The following is a 17995-nucleotide window of genomic DNA, read 5'->3' as shown; positions in this document are numbered from 1 at the left end:
GGAGTTGTAGTAGAGCGTCAAGGAGGTCCTACTAAGCTGAGAGTTGATTGTGATTGTGTTGGTGCTGCAAAGGCCGGTGCTTGGTTGTTGCAGAATTGTCCTCCTGTCGGGAGACCTGTCCCACAGCGGTGTCCCTCGGCGGAAGCTGCGCTGCGCCGCAGGGGAGGAGGCGGCGTCCTGGCTAAGTTGCTGCGAAGAAGGAGCACCCGCCGGCCCCCGAGGCTCGCGGCTCCCCACCGAGTCGGCTTCGCGCTGCACCGCTCTTTCCCGGAGCCTCCTGAACCATGTCTGTGGTAAGCTGACTCCCATTTCCTCTCGGGTGCGCAGCTGGCTCAGGCTCGGGTCGCCAGTGCGCGGGAAGGCCGAGTAGTACAGGCGGCTCTGCCCTGGCCTTGGACCGCCGCTCTGTCCTGGCCAAGCTCTTGGACCGCGGCTCTGTCCTGGCCTTGGACTGCGGGGTCTGCCCTGGCCAAGCTCTTGGACTGCAGGTCCCGCCCTGGCTTTGACCGCGGGCTCTGCCCTGGCCTTGGACTGCAGGCCCTGCCCTGATCAAGCTCTTGGACCGCGGCTCTGGCCTGGCCTTGGACTGCGGGGACTGCCCTGGCCGGGCTCTTGGACCGCGACTCTGCCCTGGCCTTGGACTGCGGGCTCTGCCCTGGCCGGGCTCTTGGACTGCAGGCTCTGCCCTAGCCGGGCTCTTGGACTGCAGGCTGGGTGGCAGGAGAGGGCAGGTATCTTTCCAGATGCTGCTGTTCCTGGCTGATGGAAGGAACGCTCACCTTCTGGGCGACCCTTCCGCGGCTGCTGGCTCACATATTCCCCAAGTCTTTAGGGAGGATCTTTCAGCAGCTCTGTAGGTGATTTGTTGGAGCCCCTGGGTACTTAATGGAGGAAAGTTCTGGAGACCCCCTCCCTTCTGGATGGGAAACCTTGTGCTGTGGTTTCACAGTCCCTCCAAGTGATTCTGATGCATGGCCCCACCTGTCTGGAGGATGCAGCAATAGCAAAATTCCCGAAGTCACAGAACTCATTTTTCAGATTTGACATTAAGTGCTTTTATCAAGGAACACTGATTGCTTTTATCTCATTTGGGCTAAATGCTTGTCTGATTATTGTGTTTCACAGGAGTGGGCATAACAGGGTCAGCCATTCCAAATTAACGCACCAGATTTTGCTTCCACATGCCTGTCCTACTTTTTGTTACTGTTGTCTCCAAATCCAGAAGCTATCTGGAGGATCTTACTGTTTCCTTTATTAGTTAACCTTTTGTCACTTTTTAAAAATCTTTGAAACTAAAAAATAACTGCCATCAATCTGATGCTGCCACTAGTTCTAGAATTTTCTTTCTTTCTTTCTTTCTTTTTTTTTTTTGGCTATGCACTAGGGATTGAACCTAGAACCCTGCGCACATTAGACAAGGGCTCTACTTCTGACCTCCATTCTAGCTCAAAATTTGGGACTTTTAAAATTCCCATTAATATCTTAAGAGTTAATTAGGCGAATCACTTAAGTAGTTCAAAACCAGCCTCTGAAGCATGTTGTTGACTGCTGTTATGCTTCACAACTCTTTCTTTGGGACAACATTAGCAAAAGTGAGTGCACATGTCCCATTTCAGAGGTGTTGCTGCTATGTGCTACAGCTAGTTATTACCGTGAAACAGGCCAAATCATCTTAAGATAGGCTGTTGCTAAGGAAAACAGACATTGTTTATTTGATAACATTCATGAAATGTATTTTTTTGGTGGGGATACCAGGGTGCTTAACACTGCACTACATCTCTAGCCCCCTTTAAAAAAATTCTTTTTGAGACAGGGTCTGGGTAAGTTGCTTAGGCACTCATTTGTTGCTAATGCTGGTTTTGAACTTGTAATACTTCTGCCTCAGTCTCCTGAGTCGCTGGGATTACAGGTGTGTTCTGTGCCCAGTATGAAATATAATATCTTAAGAATTTTTTCAACTAGAGTGTGAAATTCTTATTGTTCATGTATATAGTCCTAAATCTTGAACAAAATTAAATCATATTAGAACAAATCACTTGCGGTTTTCTTCTTTTGAACAAAACAATAAGCTAAGCAGAGTCAGGCATTATGGTGTACACCTGTAATCCCAGCTACTCAGGAAGCTGAAGCCAGAGAATCATAGTTTTAGGTCAGTGTGGGCAGCTTAGTGAGACCCTGTCTCAAAATAAAAGGGTCTGAGGGGTATAGCTCAGTGGTACAGTGAGTGCCCAGCACACTTGAGGCCCTGGGTAGCTCAGTGGTACAGTGAGTGCCCAGCATGCTTGAGGCCCTGGGTTGGATCCCTAGTGTGGGAGGGTAGGAGAAGCTAGATTGTTAGTTGAAAAATACTTAGAATTCTGGAACCTCTCATTGTCACTACTCTGCACATTTTCCGTTCTCCACAGTGAGACTCATCAGGGACTAGCAAGGCAGGTCTTGGTTGTGAAGACATCTGTGTCATTTCAGGAATCGGTGACATTCAGAGATGTGGCTGTAGACTTCTCCCAGGAGGAGTGGAACTGGCTTCAGCCTACTCAGAGAGATTTGTATAGATGTGTAATGTTGGAGAACTACAGCCATCTGGCTTCACTGGGTGAGTATTCCTCTCAATTGCCATCAGGCCACAATTTTATCTTCATTATAGATGTTGGAAATGGATTTTTACAAATTATTTCATCAGATGGAAGTATAACATCATCAAATCTTCAAATTTTTCATACTTCAATGTGCTATTTATTTTAATGGTCCCTTTTTTCTTAGAGTTTAAGGACTGACTTTGAATTTATTTTGTTTTCTGTAAGCAGGTCTTTCCATTCCTAAGCCAGATGTGGTTTCCTTATTGGAGCAAGGGAAAGAGCCCTGGCTGGGAAAAGGAGATGTGAGCAGAGATCTCCCTTCAGGTGGGTGAGGTAGAAACTGCCAGGGAAAGTTTTTAAAGTAACAACACCACTAGTCAATGAGAAGGCAATACTTTTAGAATGCAAGTTGGGAATTTTCCCACAAACATACCAACGATGTGGAGATGATGAAGTCTTGCTCACAGTGTACATGAGAGAACTCAGCCACATCCCCAGCCCTTTTTTTTTTTCTTTCATATTTTATTTAGAGACAGGGTCTTGTGGAGTTGCTGAGGCGGCTTCCACTCGTGACCCTCCTGCCTCTGCCTCCTGGGCTGTTGGGATGCAGTGTGGCTGCCAGGCCTGGCCTCACTGTGCTTCCTGCTGTCTCACACTGTGCCTCCTGCTATCTCACCTTTCTTCCTTCAAATCAGCAAATGTGTCTGTTGCTTAAATAAGAGTCATGTATAGTTTAAAGTGCTGTTCTTTTTAGTCATCTTGGAAAGATTAAATCATTGTTGTTTGGCTGGTTGATGATCGATTCATTTATTCATGTATTAATAGTTACTGAAATTTTAATCTTGTCAAGACTTTCTCTCAGGCAATACAGAGACTAAAGGATATATAAAATTGTAGAAACTATCAAAGAATTTGTGGCCTTTGTGTGTTTTTAAGTAACATGAGTTAGAGATTAGCAGTTCCACAATGAGAGAAGGAATTTCAAGTTGGTATTTTAGGCCGGAATATTCTGGGTAGGGATTGAAAAGAAAACAAAAAACAGGAAAATCCTGGTTTTTACTTATTTATTTAATTTTTTTTTAGTTGTTGATGGACCTTTATTTTATTTATTTGTATGTGCTGCTGAGAATGGAACCCAGTGCCTCATACATGCTAGGTAAGCGTGCTACCACTGGGCCACAACCCTAGCCCCAGGAAAATCCTGGTTTTAGAAAAAAGATGACAGATAAGTTTGAGATATACTTGATGGGATTAGAGGATGATACAAATGAAGGTGTCCAGCCATGGTTGTTGGAATGTATCTTAGAAAAAAGTTCAGGCTAGAGATGCAGATTTAGGGATCTTACACAAAGAGGTAAAAATTGAAGCCATAAATAAACTGAGAATGGCTCTGAAAGCCTTCCTCACCTTTGGTTGGCAATGCAATTGCTGATCAGACGCATCTTTATTTTTATTTTTTTGATACTGAGGATTGAACCTAGGGGTGTAAAACCATAGAGCCCCAGCCCCATCTTTTTATTTTTAATTTTTTTAACATTAAGAAATTTTTTTAGTTGTACATGGACACAATACCTTTATTTTTATTTCCATGGTGCTGAAGATTGAACCCATGTAAGGCAAGCCCTTTACTACTGAGCCACAACCCCAGCCCCGCAACTCTTTTTATGTTTTAATTTGAGACAGGGTCTCCCTAAGTTGCTTAGGGCCTCACTAGTTCCTGAGGCTGGCTTTGAACTCATGATCCTTCTTCCTCAGCCTCCTAAGCTACTGGGATTATAGACATGTGCTATTGTACCTGGCTGATGAACCTCTTTAAAAATAAATATGGCCATGCCCACTCTTGAAAATTTATTATGGAAAAAATATGAATCTATATTTGTATGTCTTTAGAAAAAGTTCTGTAACCTCTGTAGCTGGTGCTGAATCAGAGGTCTACTAGAGGCACAATGACCTTTAGAGAATGGTCCTATTGAGGAAAAAGGAAGACATCTGTGTTTAGGAAACAGCAGCATATAAGGCCTGAAGAGGGAACAGGAGATGTGCTGTAAGAACATCTCTTGCTGTCAGGAGAGTAGTTGGCATTAATGTCCTGGTACAGAGACTTCTAAGAGGATACAGAGAAGGTCTTAGGAAGAAGGTGCTGATGTGGACTAAAGTCAAGTGGGAAAACATGTACAGGGGACTTTATTCAAATGCAAGTTAAACAGTAAAGATGTCTTTTTCTAAACTTTTATTCATTTAGTTAGTTGTTGTGATAGGGTCTTGCCATTACCCAAGCTGGTCTCAAATTCCTGGGCTCTAGCAGTCCTCCTGCCTCAGCCTCCTGTGTAGCTGGGGTGATAGGCATTTGCCATCTGGCTTCTTTTGGGCAATAAAAATAAACAAACAAAATCCAAAACCAATGCGATCACATTTTGGGGAAGTAAGAAAAGGGACAGTGTGGAGGAATTGCTCGGATTTCACTACTGTACTGTAGCTCTTGGAAATTTTGTCTTTCTTCCCAGTACTAGCGATTGAACAGGGCTTTAAGCATGCTAGGCAGGTCCTCTACCACTGAACTATGCCCCCCATCCCAGCCTTTATTTTATTTTTTGTTTTGATACAGGATCTCATTAAGTTGTCCAGACTGGCCTTGAACTTGTGGTTCTCCTGCCTCAGCCTCCTGAGTAATTTGGATACAGGTGTGCACCATCATGTCTGGCTTTCCTGTTACATTTTTTGGGGGTACTTAGTACTAGGGATTGCACTTAGGGGTGTTTAATCTCTGAGCCACATCTCCAGCCCTTTTTATTTTTTTTATTTTGAGATAGTGTCTCCCTAAGTTGCTTAGGGCCTCACTGGTTGCTGGGGCTGGCTTTAAACTTGGGATTTTCCTGCCCCAGCCTCCTGAACCACTGGGATTATAGCTGTGAACCACCGTGCCTGGCTCTATCTTTTTTTGAAAACTCTTTATTGTGAAATATCACACAGAGACAGTAATGATGTGTACTCATAAACATGCATCTTTTTTTTTTTTTTTTTTTGGTACCAGGATTGAACCCAGGGTGCTTAACCCTAACCATATCCCCAGCCCTTTTTATATTTTATTTATAGACAGGATCTTGATAAAGTGCTTAAGGACTTTGCTAAGTTGCCGAGGCTGGCTTTGAACCCATGATCCTCCTGCCTCAGCCTCCTGAGATGCTGGGATTACAGGCGTGTGCCACCATGCTTGGCTAAAGTAAACACTTCACATTTAAAAGTTTTTATCATAACCTAGTCTAGCTCTAATAAGATCAATAGAGACATCTAGGTAGTCGAGGGAGGCAGAAAGATTGGTAACAAAATAAGGACATAGAATCCACAGGACATAGTAATTGAATAGATGAACATGACTAGACATGAAGAAGGTTCAGGAATTATGGTTGGCATCATCATTTGCTTGGTAGTATTATCTCCTAAGAAGGGAATGATGAGCAAGTTTGTGTAGGGGCTCAAGAGTGTATCAGTTTGTGTTTTGGGTCTCTGTGGGACACCTGAGTATCATTTATGGAGCTGAAGAAAGACATCTCAGTGCTCCTCAAGTTTTAGTCTGCACAAAAATCACCTGGAGAAGTACCAAATCCTTCCTGGGCATCTCCCAGAAATTCTGTGAGTAGGTTGGGGGTAGAGTGCCAGGTTTGCATTTTGAACAAATTACCAGGTGATGCTGATATTGAGCTAAACTAGATATTTAGGAGTTACCTGGAGAGATTTTTAAATTTCTTTGTAAAATTCCTGTGTAATCATTACTGAGTTTTTTTCTTAACTAACTTTCCCCAGTCCTTGCTAACAAGCTATATTGCTTCTCTACAGCCAAAGCTAGTGAATTTGTGTATTTATATCACTTAAACTTTGTTGTAGCAATAAAAATACCCCAAACCTTTCTAGACTGATTTTTTTTTTTTCTTGTAAATACTGAAAGGATTTTTTGAAAATAACAAACTTTACTTTAGGATGCCTTTATGTTCACAAAATTTTTGTTTTATAATTTTTTTTAAAGGGGGGGGGAAGAGAATTTCAATATTTATTTTTCAGTTTTCGGCGTACAACATCTTTGTTTGTATGTGGTGCTGAGGATCGAACCTGGGCCGCACGCATGCCAGGCGAGCGTGCTACCGCTTGAGCCACATCCCCAGCCCCTATGTTCACAAAATTGAGAGGAAAATACAGATAGTTTCCATTCAGCCGTGGTCTCCACACATATACAACTTCCCCGTTATTGACGTCCCTTGCTACAGTAGTGCATTTCATATAAAGGGACTTGAGCACCATGGATTTTATTGTCCAGAGTGTGTCCTGAAACTGGTCCCTGTGGATACAGAGGGATGACTGTGTTCTCTGTTGTGTCTTGCTGTATTGGCTGGGATGTCCAGTGTCATGTGTAAAGGCGGTGGTGGGGGCACATCCTTCTTCTCCTGGTCTCACCAGGAAAGCTTCCTAGTTCTCACCATTCTGCATGATGTCAGCTTGAGCTTTGTGGGTTTTAGATCAAGTTGACGGATCTCCCCTTCATTCCTGTTTTGCCAGGAGTTGTCATGAGTGGGTTTTGGAGTTGGCAGGTGCTTTTTCGTATCTGTGGTTTGTGATTTCTGCCTCGTGTGTTGTGTTACAGTAATTGATTCTCAAATGCTGAACCAGCCCTGCATATCTGCAATCAGTCCCACTTGGTGCTGGGTGTGGTTCTTTTTATACGCTGTTGGGTCTGACTTGCTAATACAGGTAACCCTTTAGACCTGTGGAGGGTTGGATCCAGGACTGTCTGCCTGCAGATGCTCAGATGGCATAGAGTTTTCATATGAGCTGTCACATCCTCCTGTGCACTTTAAATCACCTCTACGTTATTCATAGTGCCTGACGCAGCATGAATTCTACAGGAATTTATTGTATTGTTGTTGGGCAATAATGACAAGTCTATATACATGTTCAGTAATTGTTTTCTTGAATTTTTTTAAACATTTATTTTTTAGTTGTAGGTGGACACAATATCTTTATTTTATTTTTATGTGGTGCTGAGGATTGAACCCAGTGGCTTACGCATGCTAGGCGAGTGCTCTACCTCTGAACCACAACCCCAGCCCTTTCTTGAATATTTTTGATGTGTGGTTGAATCTGTGGATACAGAGAGCCAACTACTCAGGGAAGATTTCTACATGATGTTCATGGGAGACAATGCTTATAATTTTCTTCTAATATCTTTGGTATTAGGGTAATGTTGACCTTCTGGAACGAGTTAGGAAGTATTCCCTTTGTTTCTGTCTTCTGAAAGAGAGTGTAGAGAATTTGGCAAAAATTCACCAGTGAACCCATCTGGACGTGGTACTTTCTGTTCAGGAAAGTTATTATTGATGTAGTTCTTTCATTGATACAGGCCTATTCAGGTTATCTTTTTTTTTTTTTTTTTCAGTTGTAGATGGACAGATGCCTTTATTTTATTTATTTTTATGTGGTGCTAAGGATCATGTGTAGGCCAGTGCTCTACCACTGAGCCCCAGCCCCAGCCCAGGTTGTCTGAGTTTTAACAGTTTGTGTCTTTTAAGCAATTGTGACATTTCATGTGAGTTTATCAAATTCATAGGCACAGAGTTGCTTAGAACATTCCTTTACTATTCTTTTAATGTTCAGGGGATATGAAGTGACCCTTTTCCACCATTATTTGTGTCATCTCTTTTTTTCCTTAGTTAACTATTGATTTTCTATTTTCTCTTGTTGAGGGTCATAGCCGAGTCAGGATGACGCATGGCATTTTTGCCAGAAGTAGAGGTTTAGAGGTGACGCCAGCAAGCCATTAAGATGATGACTTTTGAGTTCTCGTGGAGTTCCCATTGAGTTCCGGTTGAGCTCTCGCGGGGATTCCTGAAGAGTTCTCATTGGTTGGGGAAGTGCCGGAGGCGGGACTTTCCGGTTGGGGGTTCCTGGAGGAGCGGCGTGGCATTTGGGGAGTTCCCGGGGAGCTTGTGTGGAGTGTGCTGGTGGAATTCAGAAATAAAGTTTGTTCCTGCTTCAGTGGCTCGTGATTTGTGCCCAGCCAGACTGAGGCATTCCCTATCCAATATCTTATTTTCAATTTCAGATTTCTGCTCCAATTTTTCTTTTTCTCTTGCCTACTTTGGATTTAATTTGCTCTTTTTCTAGCTTCTTAAAGTGGATTGATTTTGAATCTTTCTTTTTAAATACATAGATGCATTCATTGCTGTGTATTTCCCCCTAATCGCTGCTTTTGCAGTATTCCACTAAGTTTTGGTAAGTTCTATTTTCATTTTCATTTGTTTCAAAGTATTTTGAAAATTTTTTTTTTGCAATTTATTCTTTGACCTCTGTGTTATTTAAAAGTGTGTTGTTTAATCTCCATGTATTTGGAAATTTTCCATTTAACCCTTGTTTTTTATTTCTAGTTCACTGATTTCTTGTTCCATTTAATTCTGCTGTGGTCTTGGGAGGATATGTCATGGTTTCTACTCTTTCAAATGTGTAAAGGTTGTTTTATGACTCAGAATGTGATCTGTCTTGGTGAAAGTTCCATGTGAGCTTGAGAAAATGTGTACTCTGTTTTTGCGTGAACATTATAGAAGTTATACTTAGTGCGTTAAACGTGTCATTGACGTCAATTGTGTCCTTATTGATTTCCTGCCTACTGGATCTTTGCATTTGTGATAGAGAAGTCTTCAATTGTCTTCAACTGTGATAGTGGATTCATCTGTTTCTGTTTCTTCTTTTTTTGGGTACTGGGGATTGAACTCAGGGGCACTCGACCACTGAGCCACATCTCCAGCCCTATTTTGAATTTTATTTAGAGACAGGGTCCCACTGAGTTGCTTAGGGTCTCTCTGTTGCTGAGGCTGGCTTTGAACTCACGATCCTCCTGCGTCAGCCTCCTGAGCTGATGGGATTACAGGTGTGGCCACTGCGTCCAGTTGTATTTCTCCTTTTGGGTATAAAATGCCCCACCTATTTTGATATTCTGTTGTGATGTGAATACACACTAAGAATTATAATGTTTTCTAGGAGCATTCTTTATTTGTAATAATATTTTGGGGGTTCCAGGGCTGGAACCCAGGGCCTCATACATTCTTTTTTTTTTTTTTTTTTAATATGTTATCATGGCTTGACATTATGTATTTATTTATTTATTTATTTATTTTAGAGAGAGAGAGAGAGAGAGAGAATTTTAATATTTATTGATTTATTTTTTTTAGTTTTTGGCAGACACAACATCTTTGTTTGTATGTGGTGCTGAGGATGGAACCCGGGCCGCATGCATGCCAGGCGAGCGCGCTACCGCTTGAGCCACATCCCCAGCCCCCTCATACATTCTTGATAAATGTTCTGCCACTGATCTACACCCCAGCCTTGAGGACTCTTCTTATGCAGTGCTCTTCTTTAGATGTCTGCTTTGTTTGAAATTATTGTAATCACTCTTTCTTTCTTTTGGTCAGTGTTGGCATGGTTTTTCTTTCTATATTCTTTTTTTCTTTGATACCCTCTTGCTTCACCCCCGTACTAGGGATTGAACCCAGGGCTCTTCGACACTGGGCTACTTTCACAGCTGTTTTCTATTTCTTGAGGCAGTGCTGAGGCTACTAGCACCCCAGTAGAGCAGATTACTGCTTGGAAATGTATACTATCTGGGAAAATATAAAGTCTGAAAAAAATCAGTAAGGAATAAAAGACAACAGACACTTTTTAAAAAGCCTGGCTCCTCTCACCCTCACTCTCCTTGGTAATAGTGTAAGTTCACCAATAAAGTTCTAGTTTTCTATTTGTAGCAAAAAAAACCCCAAAAAACAAAAAACCCAGAAATTAGATTTAAAGGTGGGATACCTGGTGGGTCCTCCTGAGAGGAACTGGAACTGAACAATCCTATTTAAGATCCTTTATTTAAGGGGAAGTACATCAGAAGTTTCCATGTGACAGGCTTCTTGAGGAAGACAGGGTGGGGATGGGAAGACAAGTTGTTTGGTGGCTGGTTATACCGTCTCTGGCAGCTGCATTTGAACCTAGGGCTTGGAGCTGAGGCAGAGCACCAGCATGGCGTGGGCTTTCTCGAACCAGGAGTACCCAGAAAAGTGGCCTCCCTGTCTTGTATTGGCTCAACAGACCCATAATTCATGCCTGGCTTCCAGCAAGGCAGGATTTTGCTTAGTTGCCCAGGCTGGCCTGGGATTGGAGATCCTCCTGCTAGGGCCTCCTGAGTAGCTGGGACTATAGTTGTGTGCTACCACATGTGGTTTGTATGTTAATATCTTAAACCTGGTTTTCTTGGTTGTGTTTTTTTACTCATTGTTTTGGGGACTCATAGGCAAAAATGATCCTAGATCCATGTGATTAATACAGGTTTTTCCAGTATCATTAAATGTGCAGATTTATTCAGGGATTTCAGCTCTAACTAGTCTCCTTGATGAAGCCTTTCTTTTCTGTGGCATAGATTTTCATACTTCATCTTTTTTTTATGATTTTTACTCTAAATATAATGAATGTATTCTTTTGATTTTATATCATTAGCTAATGTTTTCTTCTGTGTTCTCTTTACTGATTTTCTCAGCTTCTGAAGAGAATTTGTCAGTAACCCCACGGTTCTTACACAGATACTCAGTAGACGTGTAATTGGCTTATGAAAGCGGCAGGAAAGGAATTTAATTTTCTCTTTATTGAGATCATTATTCCAGAAGCTATTTTGCTGTCTCCCCTCTTGTAATCATCCTGTATTTCTGTGTGCGTACCACATAGGTACAGATGTTGATTCATTACTAAAACAGACATTAAAGATACAAGGTTGCTGGGTGCAGAGGCACATGCCTGTAATCCTAGCGGCTCTGGAGGCTGAGGCAGGATGATCTCGAGTTCAAAATCAGCCTCAGCAACGGTGAGGCACTAAGCAACTCAGTGAGACCCAGTTTGTAAATAAAATGCAAAGTAGGCTGGGAATATGGCTCAGTGGTCGAGCGCCCCTGAATTCAATCCCAGGTAACCTCCCCCGTAAAAGACATAAGGTCTATTTACTTTTCCCTAAAAGTTAACAGTGATAATATGGAATAGCATTCCTTCCCCCTCAAAATGTGTCAAACTATGTTAGAAAGAAAAATGAATTGGTTTTATTTTTTGTGGTGTTGAGGTAGAGCCCCGGGTCTCATGCATGATAGGCAAGTAGTCTACCCCTGAGCTAGATCCTCAGCCCAGGAGAATAGTGAATTTTTAAATGTGTTATTGAGAAATAATGTTAAACTTACAGAAAACTTGTAAGAATAACACAAAAAATGTCCACATGCCCTTTACCTACACGGCTCACATGTTGCCACATTTGCCTTATCATTTGGTTTACATTTTTCCTGAAACATTTGAGAATAAATTATACATATCATGGTATTTTACCTTACATACTTGTGTATTTCCTAAGAATAAAGATTTGAAAACACACACACACACACACACACACACACTTATATTTATTTTGGTACTGGGGACTTAACCTAGGGGTGCTTAACCACTGAACCACATCCTCAGTCCTTTTTGTTTTTTATGTTGAGACAGGGTTTCACTAAGTTGCTAAAGCTGGTCTTGAACTTGTGATCTTCCTGCCTCAGCCTCCCGAGTCACTGGGATTACAGGCATGCACCACCTGCCTAGTGAGGATTTGAATATATTTTTTTAAAAACCCCTTCAGCTGAACTTGGTGGTGCATATCTGTAGTTCCAGAAGCTTAAAGGCTGAGACAGGAGAATTGTGAGTTCAAGGCCAGCGTGGGGAATGTAATGAAAATCCTGTCTTGTTATGGTTTGGATATGAGGTGTCCTGCAAAATCTCATGTGTGACACAATGCAAGAAGGATCAGAGGAGAAATGATCGGGGTGTGAGAGTCTTACCCTAATCAGTGAATTGATCCCTGATGGGATTAACTGAGTGGTAACTGGAGGCAGGTAAGGTATGGCTGGAGGAAGTGGTTTGTTGGGGTTGTGGCTATGGGGTGTATATTTTGTTTCCAGAGAGTGGAGTCTCACTCTGCTTCCTGATCACCATGTGAGCTGCTTCCATCTACCACACTCTTCTGCCATGATGTTCTGCCTCACCTTGAGCTCCAAGGAATGAAGCCTGCCTTCTTTAGACTAAAACCTCTGAAACTGTGAGCCCTCAAATAAACTTTTCCTCTTCTACAACTATTCTAGTCAGATCTTTGAGTCACAGCAACAAAATAGCTGACTAGAACACGTCTCAAAAGATAGAAAGGTGGCTGGGGTTATGGCTCAGCAGTAGAACGCTCGCCTTGCATGTGCAAGGCCCTGGGTTTGATTCTCAGCACCACATAAAAATAATAAATAAATAAATTATCAAGTTATTGTGTCCAACTACAACTACAAAAAATAAATATTAAAAAAAAAAAGATAAAAAGAACTAGGGTACAACTCAGTGGTAAAGCATCCTGGGTTCCATTCCTAGGATCACAAAGAACATAAATCACAGTTTTATATTATAAAATTTTGTTCCAAATGAAAAATGAAGTCACTTCCTAAAATTCAAGCTTGAGGAAATCAAAGCCGTGCCTGTCTGTGAAAGGTATTGGATGGGAAGACACCTGCACCAATGCTGAGCCTCCTGTCCGCACAGAAGGCTAAGTCGGTGTGCAGTTCTTGGAGAAACCTTTTCTTTCCTCCCACTTGGCACAGGTATTGTATGATGTTCCAAATGGCACTCAGCCCACAGTTGGATGTCTTGTGGGACCTGAAGAACACCTGCAGTGTTCATTAGCAGCGTCATGGACTTGCCACTTTCAGATCATTCTGGCAACCAGTGCAGTTTGAACAGAGACCTGAACATGAAGTCCTGTCCTTCATGAACATCTGTCTCCTGGATGATTGTGTCTTTGTCCCCCTCTCTTTCGTTACTTACATGTGGTCTTTCCCCCTGGGTGTCCATATCTCTCTTAAACTTGTCTCTTCTGATTACTGGGCACACTGCTCAGACTTCACAGCTAAATATAGCAGCTATGAAAGCCAAGGAATTGCTAAATTTTATTTTTAATTTCCCCCCAATTCTCTCATCAAAAAGGGAGGAATGGCAGAGTTGGGTGTGGTGACACATATGTGATCCCAGCAACTCAGAAAGCTAGGGCAGGATTGCAGGTTTGAGGCCAGCCTTGGCAACTTAGTGAGACCCTGTCTCAGAATAAAAAATAGAAGGGGCTGGGGCTGTAGCTCAGTGGTAGAACACTTGCCTAGCATTTGTGAGGCTCTGAATTTGATCCCCAGCACCACATAAAATAAAAACAAATGAAATAAAGGTATTGTGTCCATTTACAACTAAAAAATATTAAAAAAAAAAAAAAAACAGATGGGGCAATGGTGGTGAGAATAAGCCAAGTCTGGCCTGCTATCTCAGCCACTTGGGTGGCTGAGGCAGGATCATGAGTCAAGCCCAGCTTGGGTAACCTAGTGAGACCCTGTCTCAAAATAAGTAAGTAAGTAAATAAAAGGAATGGCTTTTAAATTTACTTAATACAGAAAAAAAAATTTGCCTTATTTGCTTTTTTTTTTTTTTTTTTTTGTATCTTTCAGTGTCAGAATCAAATGTTGAGATCCAAGAAGTTTCTCCAGAAGATGTCATTCACGATGACTCATCCCAGTATTTGATGATGGGAAGAGTGCTAAGCCAGGGTCCCATGTATTCCAGCATTAAAGGAAGCTGGAAATGCAAGGGTGGTCCTGACACACTTCAAGGAAATCAGGGATGTACTGGGAAAGTGGCAGACCCTCACCAAGAAGCTCTGCCTCGACACATGAGTATCTGTGCGGTAGAAAGGCCCTATGGATGCCATGAGTGTGGGAAGACATTCAGTCGGCGGTTTTCCCTCGTGTTACATCAGAGAACTCACACTGGAGAGAAACCGTATGTGTGTAAGGAATGTGGCAAAACCTTTAGCCAGATTTCAAACCTGGTGAAACATCAGATGATACATACAGGGAAGAAACCTCACGAGTGTAAGGACTGCAATAAAACCTTTAGTTACCTTTCCTTCCTCATTGAGCACCAGAGAACACATACTGGGGAGAAACCCTACGAATGTACTGAGTGTGGAAAGGCCTTCAGCCGTGCTTCCAATCTCACCCGACATCAGAGGATTCACATAGGGAAGAAGCAGTATGTTTGTAGGAAATGTGGGAGGGCCTTCAGCAGTGGCTCTGAACTTATTCGCCATCAGGTGACACACACTGCAGAGAAGCCTTACGAGTGCACTGAGTGTGGGAAGGCGTTCCGGCGCTCCTCACACCTCACTCGACATCACAGCATACACATGACCAAGACCCGCTACGAGTGCCCTGAGTGTCAGAAGGCATTCCGTTGCCACTCGTTCCTCACGAAACACCAGAGAGTCCACGCTGGAGAAAAGCTCTACGAATGTGACGAATGTGGAAAAGTCTTCACTTGGCATGCGTCTCTCACGCAGCACACGAAGACCCACACTGGAGAGAAGCCCTACACCTGTGCTGAGTGCAACAAAGCCTTCAATAGGAGCTTCTCCCTCATTCTGCACCAGGTGACTCACACTGGAGAGAAGCCGTATATTTGCAAAGTGTGCAACAAATCCTTCAGCTGGAGTTCAAACCTTGCTAAGCACCAGAGAACACACTCACTGGACAACCCCTATGTTTATGAAAATTCATTTAATTACCACTCTTTTCTTGCTGAACACACTATAAAGAAAACCTAAGAACAAATTCATCAGTAAACAGCAAAAGGTAATGCCTCACTTTCCCTTCAGACAACTCTCAGAAGCCTTGTGTGAAAGTGAAGATGTGATCCACACCTTATTCAAAATCCTGCAGAAGAGTCCCAAAATCTGTGGGAAAGCCATTCTAGCTGCTCATTCTCTATCAGAAGATGAAATCACTATTGAGGAAATTGTTCTTATAACACTGAGAATACTCTTCATTTGGTAGGAGTCTCTCACTCTACTTTTGTAAATTCCTTCCTATTAAGATATGAGGAAACTTTTATTTGAGATATCAGTCCTTATTCTTCATCTGTTAGTTCAGCCAGGACAGATGCATGGTAAGAAAGAGCTTTAGAAAAGGATACTTTGGACATCAGAAAGTACATAAATGAAGTGATGCATAGAAACACAGTGCTTGGGAATTCCTGTATTTTCCATGCAGTATTTATTAAAATTTTAAATACTCTTGAAGGAGAGAAGGCAGTATCTGAAGCTCAGATGAGGGAATCATGTTGAAAAACTACTCTAATGAGCAGTCATCTTGGGTGGAATCAGTGTGGGGAAGGGTCTCATTTTGGGGTGGGGGGAGATGGGATTTTTTAAAAAAGTGAATTCAGAAGAGGAAGTTATGAATAAACCTTTTGGCTTTTACTAAACTAATCTTGTACCTGCTCATCTTCCACAGCATATGTGACTCCGAAAGTATAACTACTACGATACTGACATCCACAAGGAGAGTGCTCTGCTTTCATAGGAATATCATACAAACACAGAACATTAGGAGTTTTCTGGTTTTAACTTTGCAATGAGAGAATTTGGTTTTAAAGTTATGCTAACTCCTGTTTATCCTTGAATCTAACTAAGACAGTCTGAAATGGAAGATGCATCACAGCAAATTTCCCAGGCAGTTTCCCTTTTTTGTTCCATTTACAGAGAGAACAGTTTTCTCATAAGCACACATATAAGCCTTTTGGCATGATCAGCTGCCCAGCTGGCACAGCTCACACCTTCAGGGTAAGTTTGCTTTGATCAGCAAGGTAAGCAATTTCATAGAAGGAATCAGTAAATAGGAGTAACTTTATTGAGCACTGATACTATAGTAGCTGCACATCTGTAAAAGGTGTTAATGGATAAATATCTCATTTCAGAGTCATTTTTTAATACCTTTATTTTATTTGTTTATTTTTATGTGGTGTTGAAGATCAAATCCAGTGCCTCACATGTTCAGAGTCACTTTTTTAGGAGATAAAACCTAGAATAATCTGGTCCTGGAGAGCCTTATTTACATGCCACTAGACTTCTGCATGCATGATCAGAAGGGCTGCGTTCTCTGGAAGCTTTCGTCATTATGCCATTTTTGTATACATATTTTGAAGCGTCCCAAAGCTTTGCATAAGATTCATTTAGGAGAGGCTGATATTGATCTGAAAACTGTAGTCTGGCTCAAACACTGATAATGCCTGGATAGAGATGGGTATCTAGTATTGGATTTGATTTTCTAAGGTAGTTGGTAGTCTGTATCAGGGTGAAGATCATGTTACCTGAGCTGTCAATATTAGGGAGAACATGAAAACACTTTATTTAAGTTGATATTTTATATACTTAAGGGTTTACCTAATATATTCCATTATCTGATTCAGATCCAGGAACCACCTGCTCTCTACTCAGTGGGACCTGACTTGTGTGAAATATAGTCAGGTGTTGGGGATTGTGGCCCATGTCCAGATCAGGGCCTGTGAATTAAGAATGGTTTTTACAATTTTTAAATGTCTGTTTATTTTTTAATTTTTATTTTAAAAGGATGACGAATATGCAATAGAGATATATATGGACCTTTATAGAAAACTTGTCAACTGTGATATAAATGAATATTAAGTTTACTCACGGATAATTATATTATATTTGGTTTTCAATAAATAACCTATGGAATTTAACATGTAATGAAACTAAAGAAGCATGGGGACAGCACAAGAAGGAGGGTGCCAAGTAAAGAGTAGGGGACCCTTGCAGCACCAGGGAAGTGGGAGAGGTGTTGATTGGGCTCTTTGTTCATCTAGGGGCAGGTAAAGTAGGTATGTACTATTTGGGAAAATTCATAGATGCTGTAAACTTCTCCCTGTGTTACTGTGTTTCAGTCAAGTTTTTACAAGTCTTCCAAAAGAAGATTAAACTAAGCTTCAGCACTGAGACAGGAAGGTACTCTGAATGCAGAAAGATAAGGGGTTAGAGCAACAGTATATTCAGTGTGAGTGAAGTAAATGCTGGTTGTGTGGTAATAATCCAACCTAGAGCTTCACTTTGCATTTAACATTGGTAATCTGCCCTCTGTCTGAGAACTTCCTAGATTTCTGGTTCTGAAATCTTGGAATTACCTTGCTTCTCTGATGTCTTGCTTCCAAGTGACTTCAGTTTTATCTTTATCTCCTGCCTAAGCACAAAAATCAGCCCACACTCCTCTTCCATCTTCCTTTTTGGATTTCTTTGCAAATACATACACTCACATTGTATTGATTGCACTCACATACTGTTTTTTAAAAAGCAGTATACTTAATTTTTCTCACATATAAAGAGTCCTGGTCTGGGGATGTAGTTCAGTGATAGAGCACTTGCCTAGGCCCTGGGTTTCATCCCAAGCACTGCCCAAAAAAGAGAGTCCTGGTAATAAGCAGGGAGGAGGACTAGCACAGCTATTCAAAGC

General features: G+C 41.8%; 1 protein-coding gene across 6 annotated transcripts; it reads left to right on the top strand.

Annotated features, from left to right (window-relative positions):
* The first annotated feature begins 15 nt into the window (after window positions 1–15).
* Window positions 16–17343, top strand: Znf140 (zinc finger protein 140). Of its 6 annotated transcripts, none has more exons than XR_013089172.2 (5): window positions 16–293; window positions 2467–2593; window positions 2802–2900; window positions 14141–15519; window positions 16231–17343. XR_013089172.2 is itself a non-coding variant. In XM_076838447.2 (5 exons), the coding sequence occupies exons 1-4, from the start codon at window positions 285–287 to the stop codon at window positions 15292–15294; spliced, it is 1389 nt and encodes a 462-aa protein (XP_076694562.1). In that variant the 5' UTR covers window positions 16–284; the 3' UTR covers window positions 15295–15322; window positions 15983–17343. The 6 variants fall into 6 exon arrangements, 5 of the variants coding, with proteins under 5 accessions (XP_076694562.1, XP_076694571.1, XP_076694548.1 ...); XM_076838447.2 differs by having other exon boundaries at window positions 14141–15322; window positions 15983–17343; XM_076838456.2 differs by lacking the exon at window positions 16231–17343 and having other exon boundaries at window positions 2805–2900; window positions 14141–15846.
* Window positions 17344–17995: the final 652 nt, after the last annotated feature.

Source organism: Callospermophilus lateralis, chromosome 1, assembly GCF_048772815.1.
Source record: "Callospermophilus lateralis isolate mCalLat2 chromosome 1, mCalLat2.hap1, whole genome shotgun sequence".
NCBI classification, from domain to species: domain Eukaryota; kingdom Metazoa; phylum Chordata; class Mammalia; order Rodentia; family Sciuridae; genus Callospermophilus; species Callospermophilus lateralis.
The sequence above is the reverse complement of the archived record's forward strand: the minus strand, read 5'-3'. Positions and strand labels throughout refer to the sequence as shown.

Coding starts and splice junctions, on each gene's coding strand:
- Znf140 (XM_076838447.2), top strand. Junction 2,594..2,801: donor CAGCCATCTGGCTTCACTGG/GTGAGTATTCCT, acceptor GTTTTCTGTAAG/CAGGTCTTTCCATTCCTAAG. Junction 2,901..14,140: donor GAGCAGAGATCTCCCTTCAG/GTGGGTGAGGTA, acceptor TGTATCTTTCAG/TGTCAGAATCAAATGTTGAG.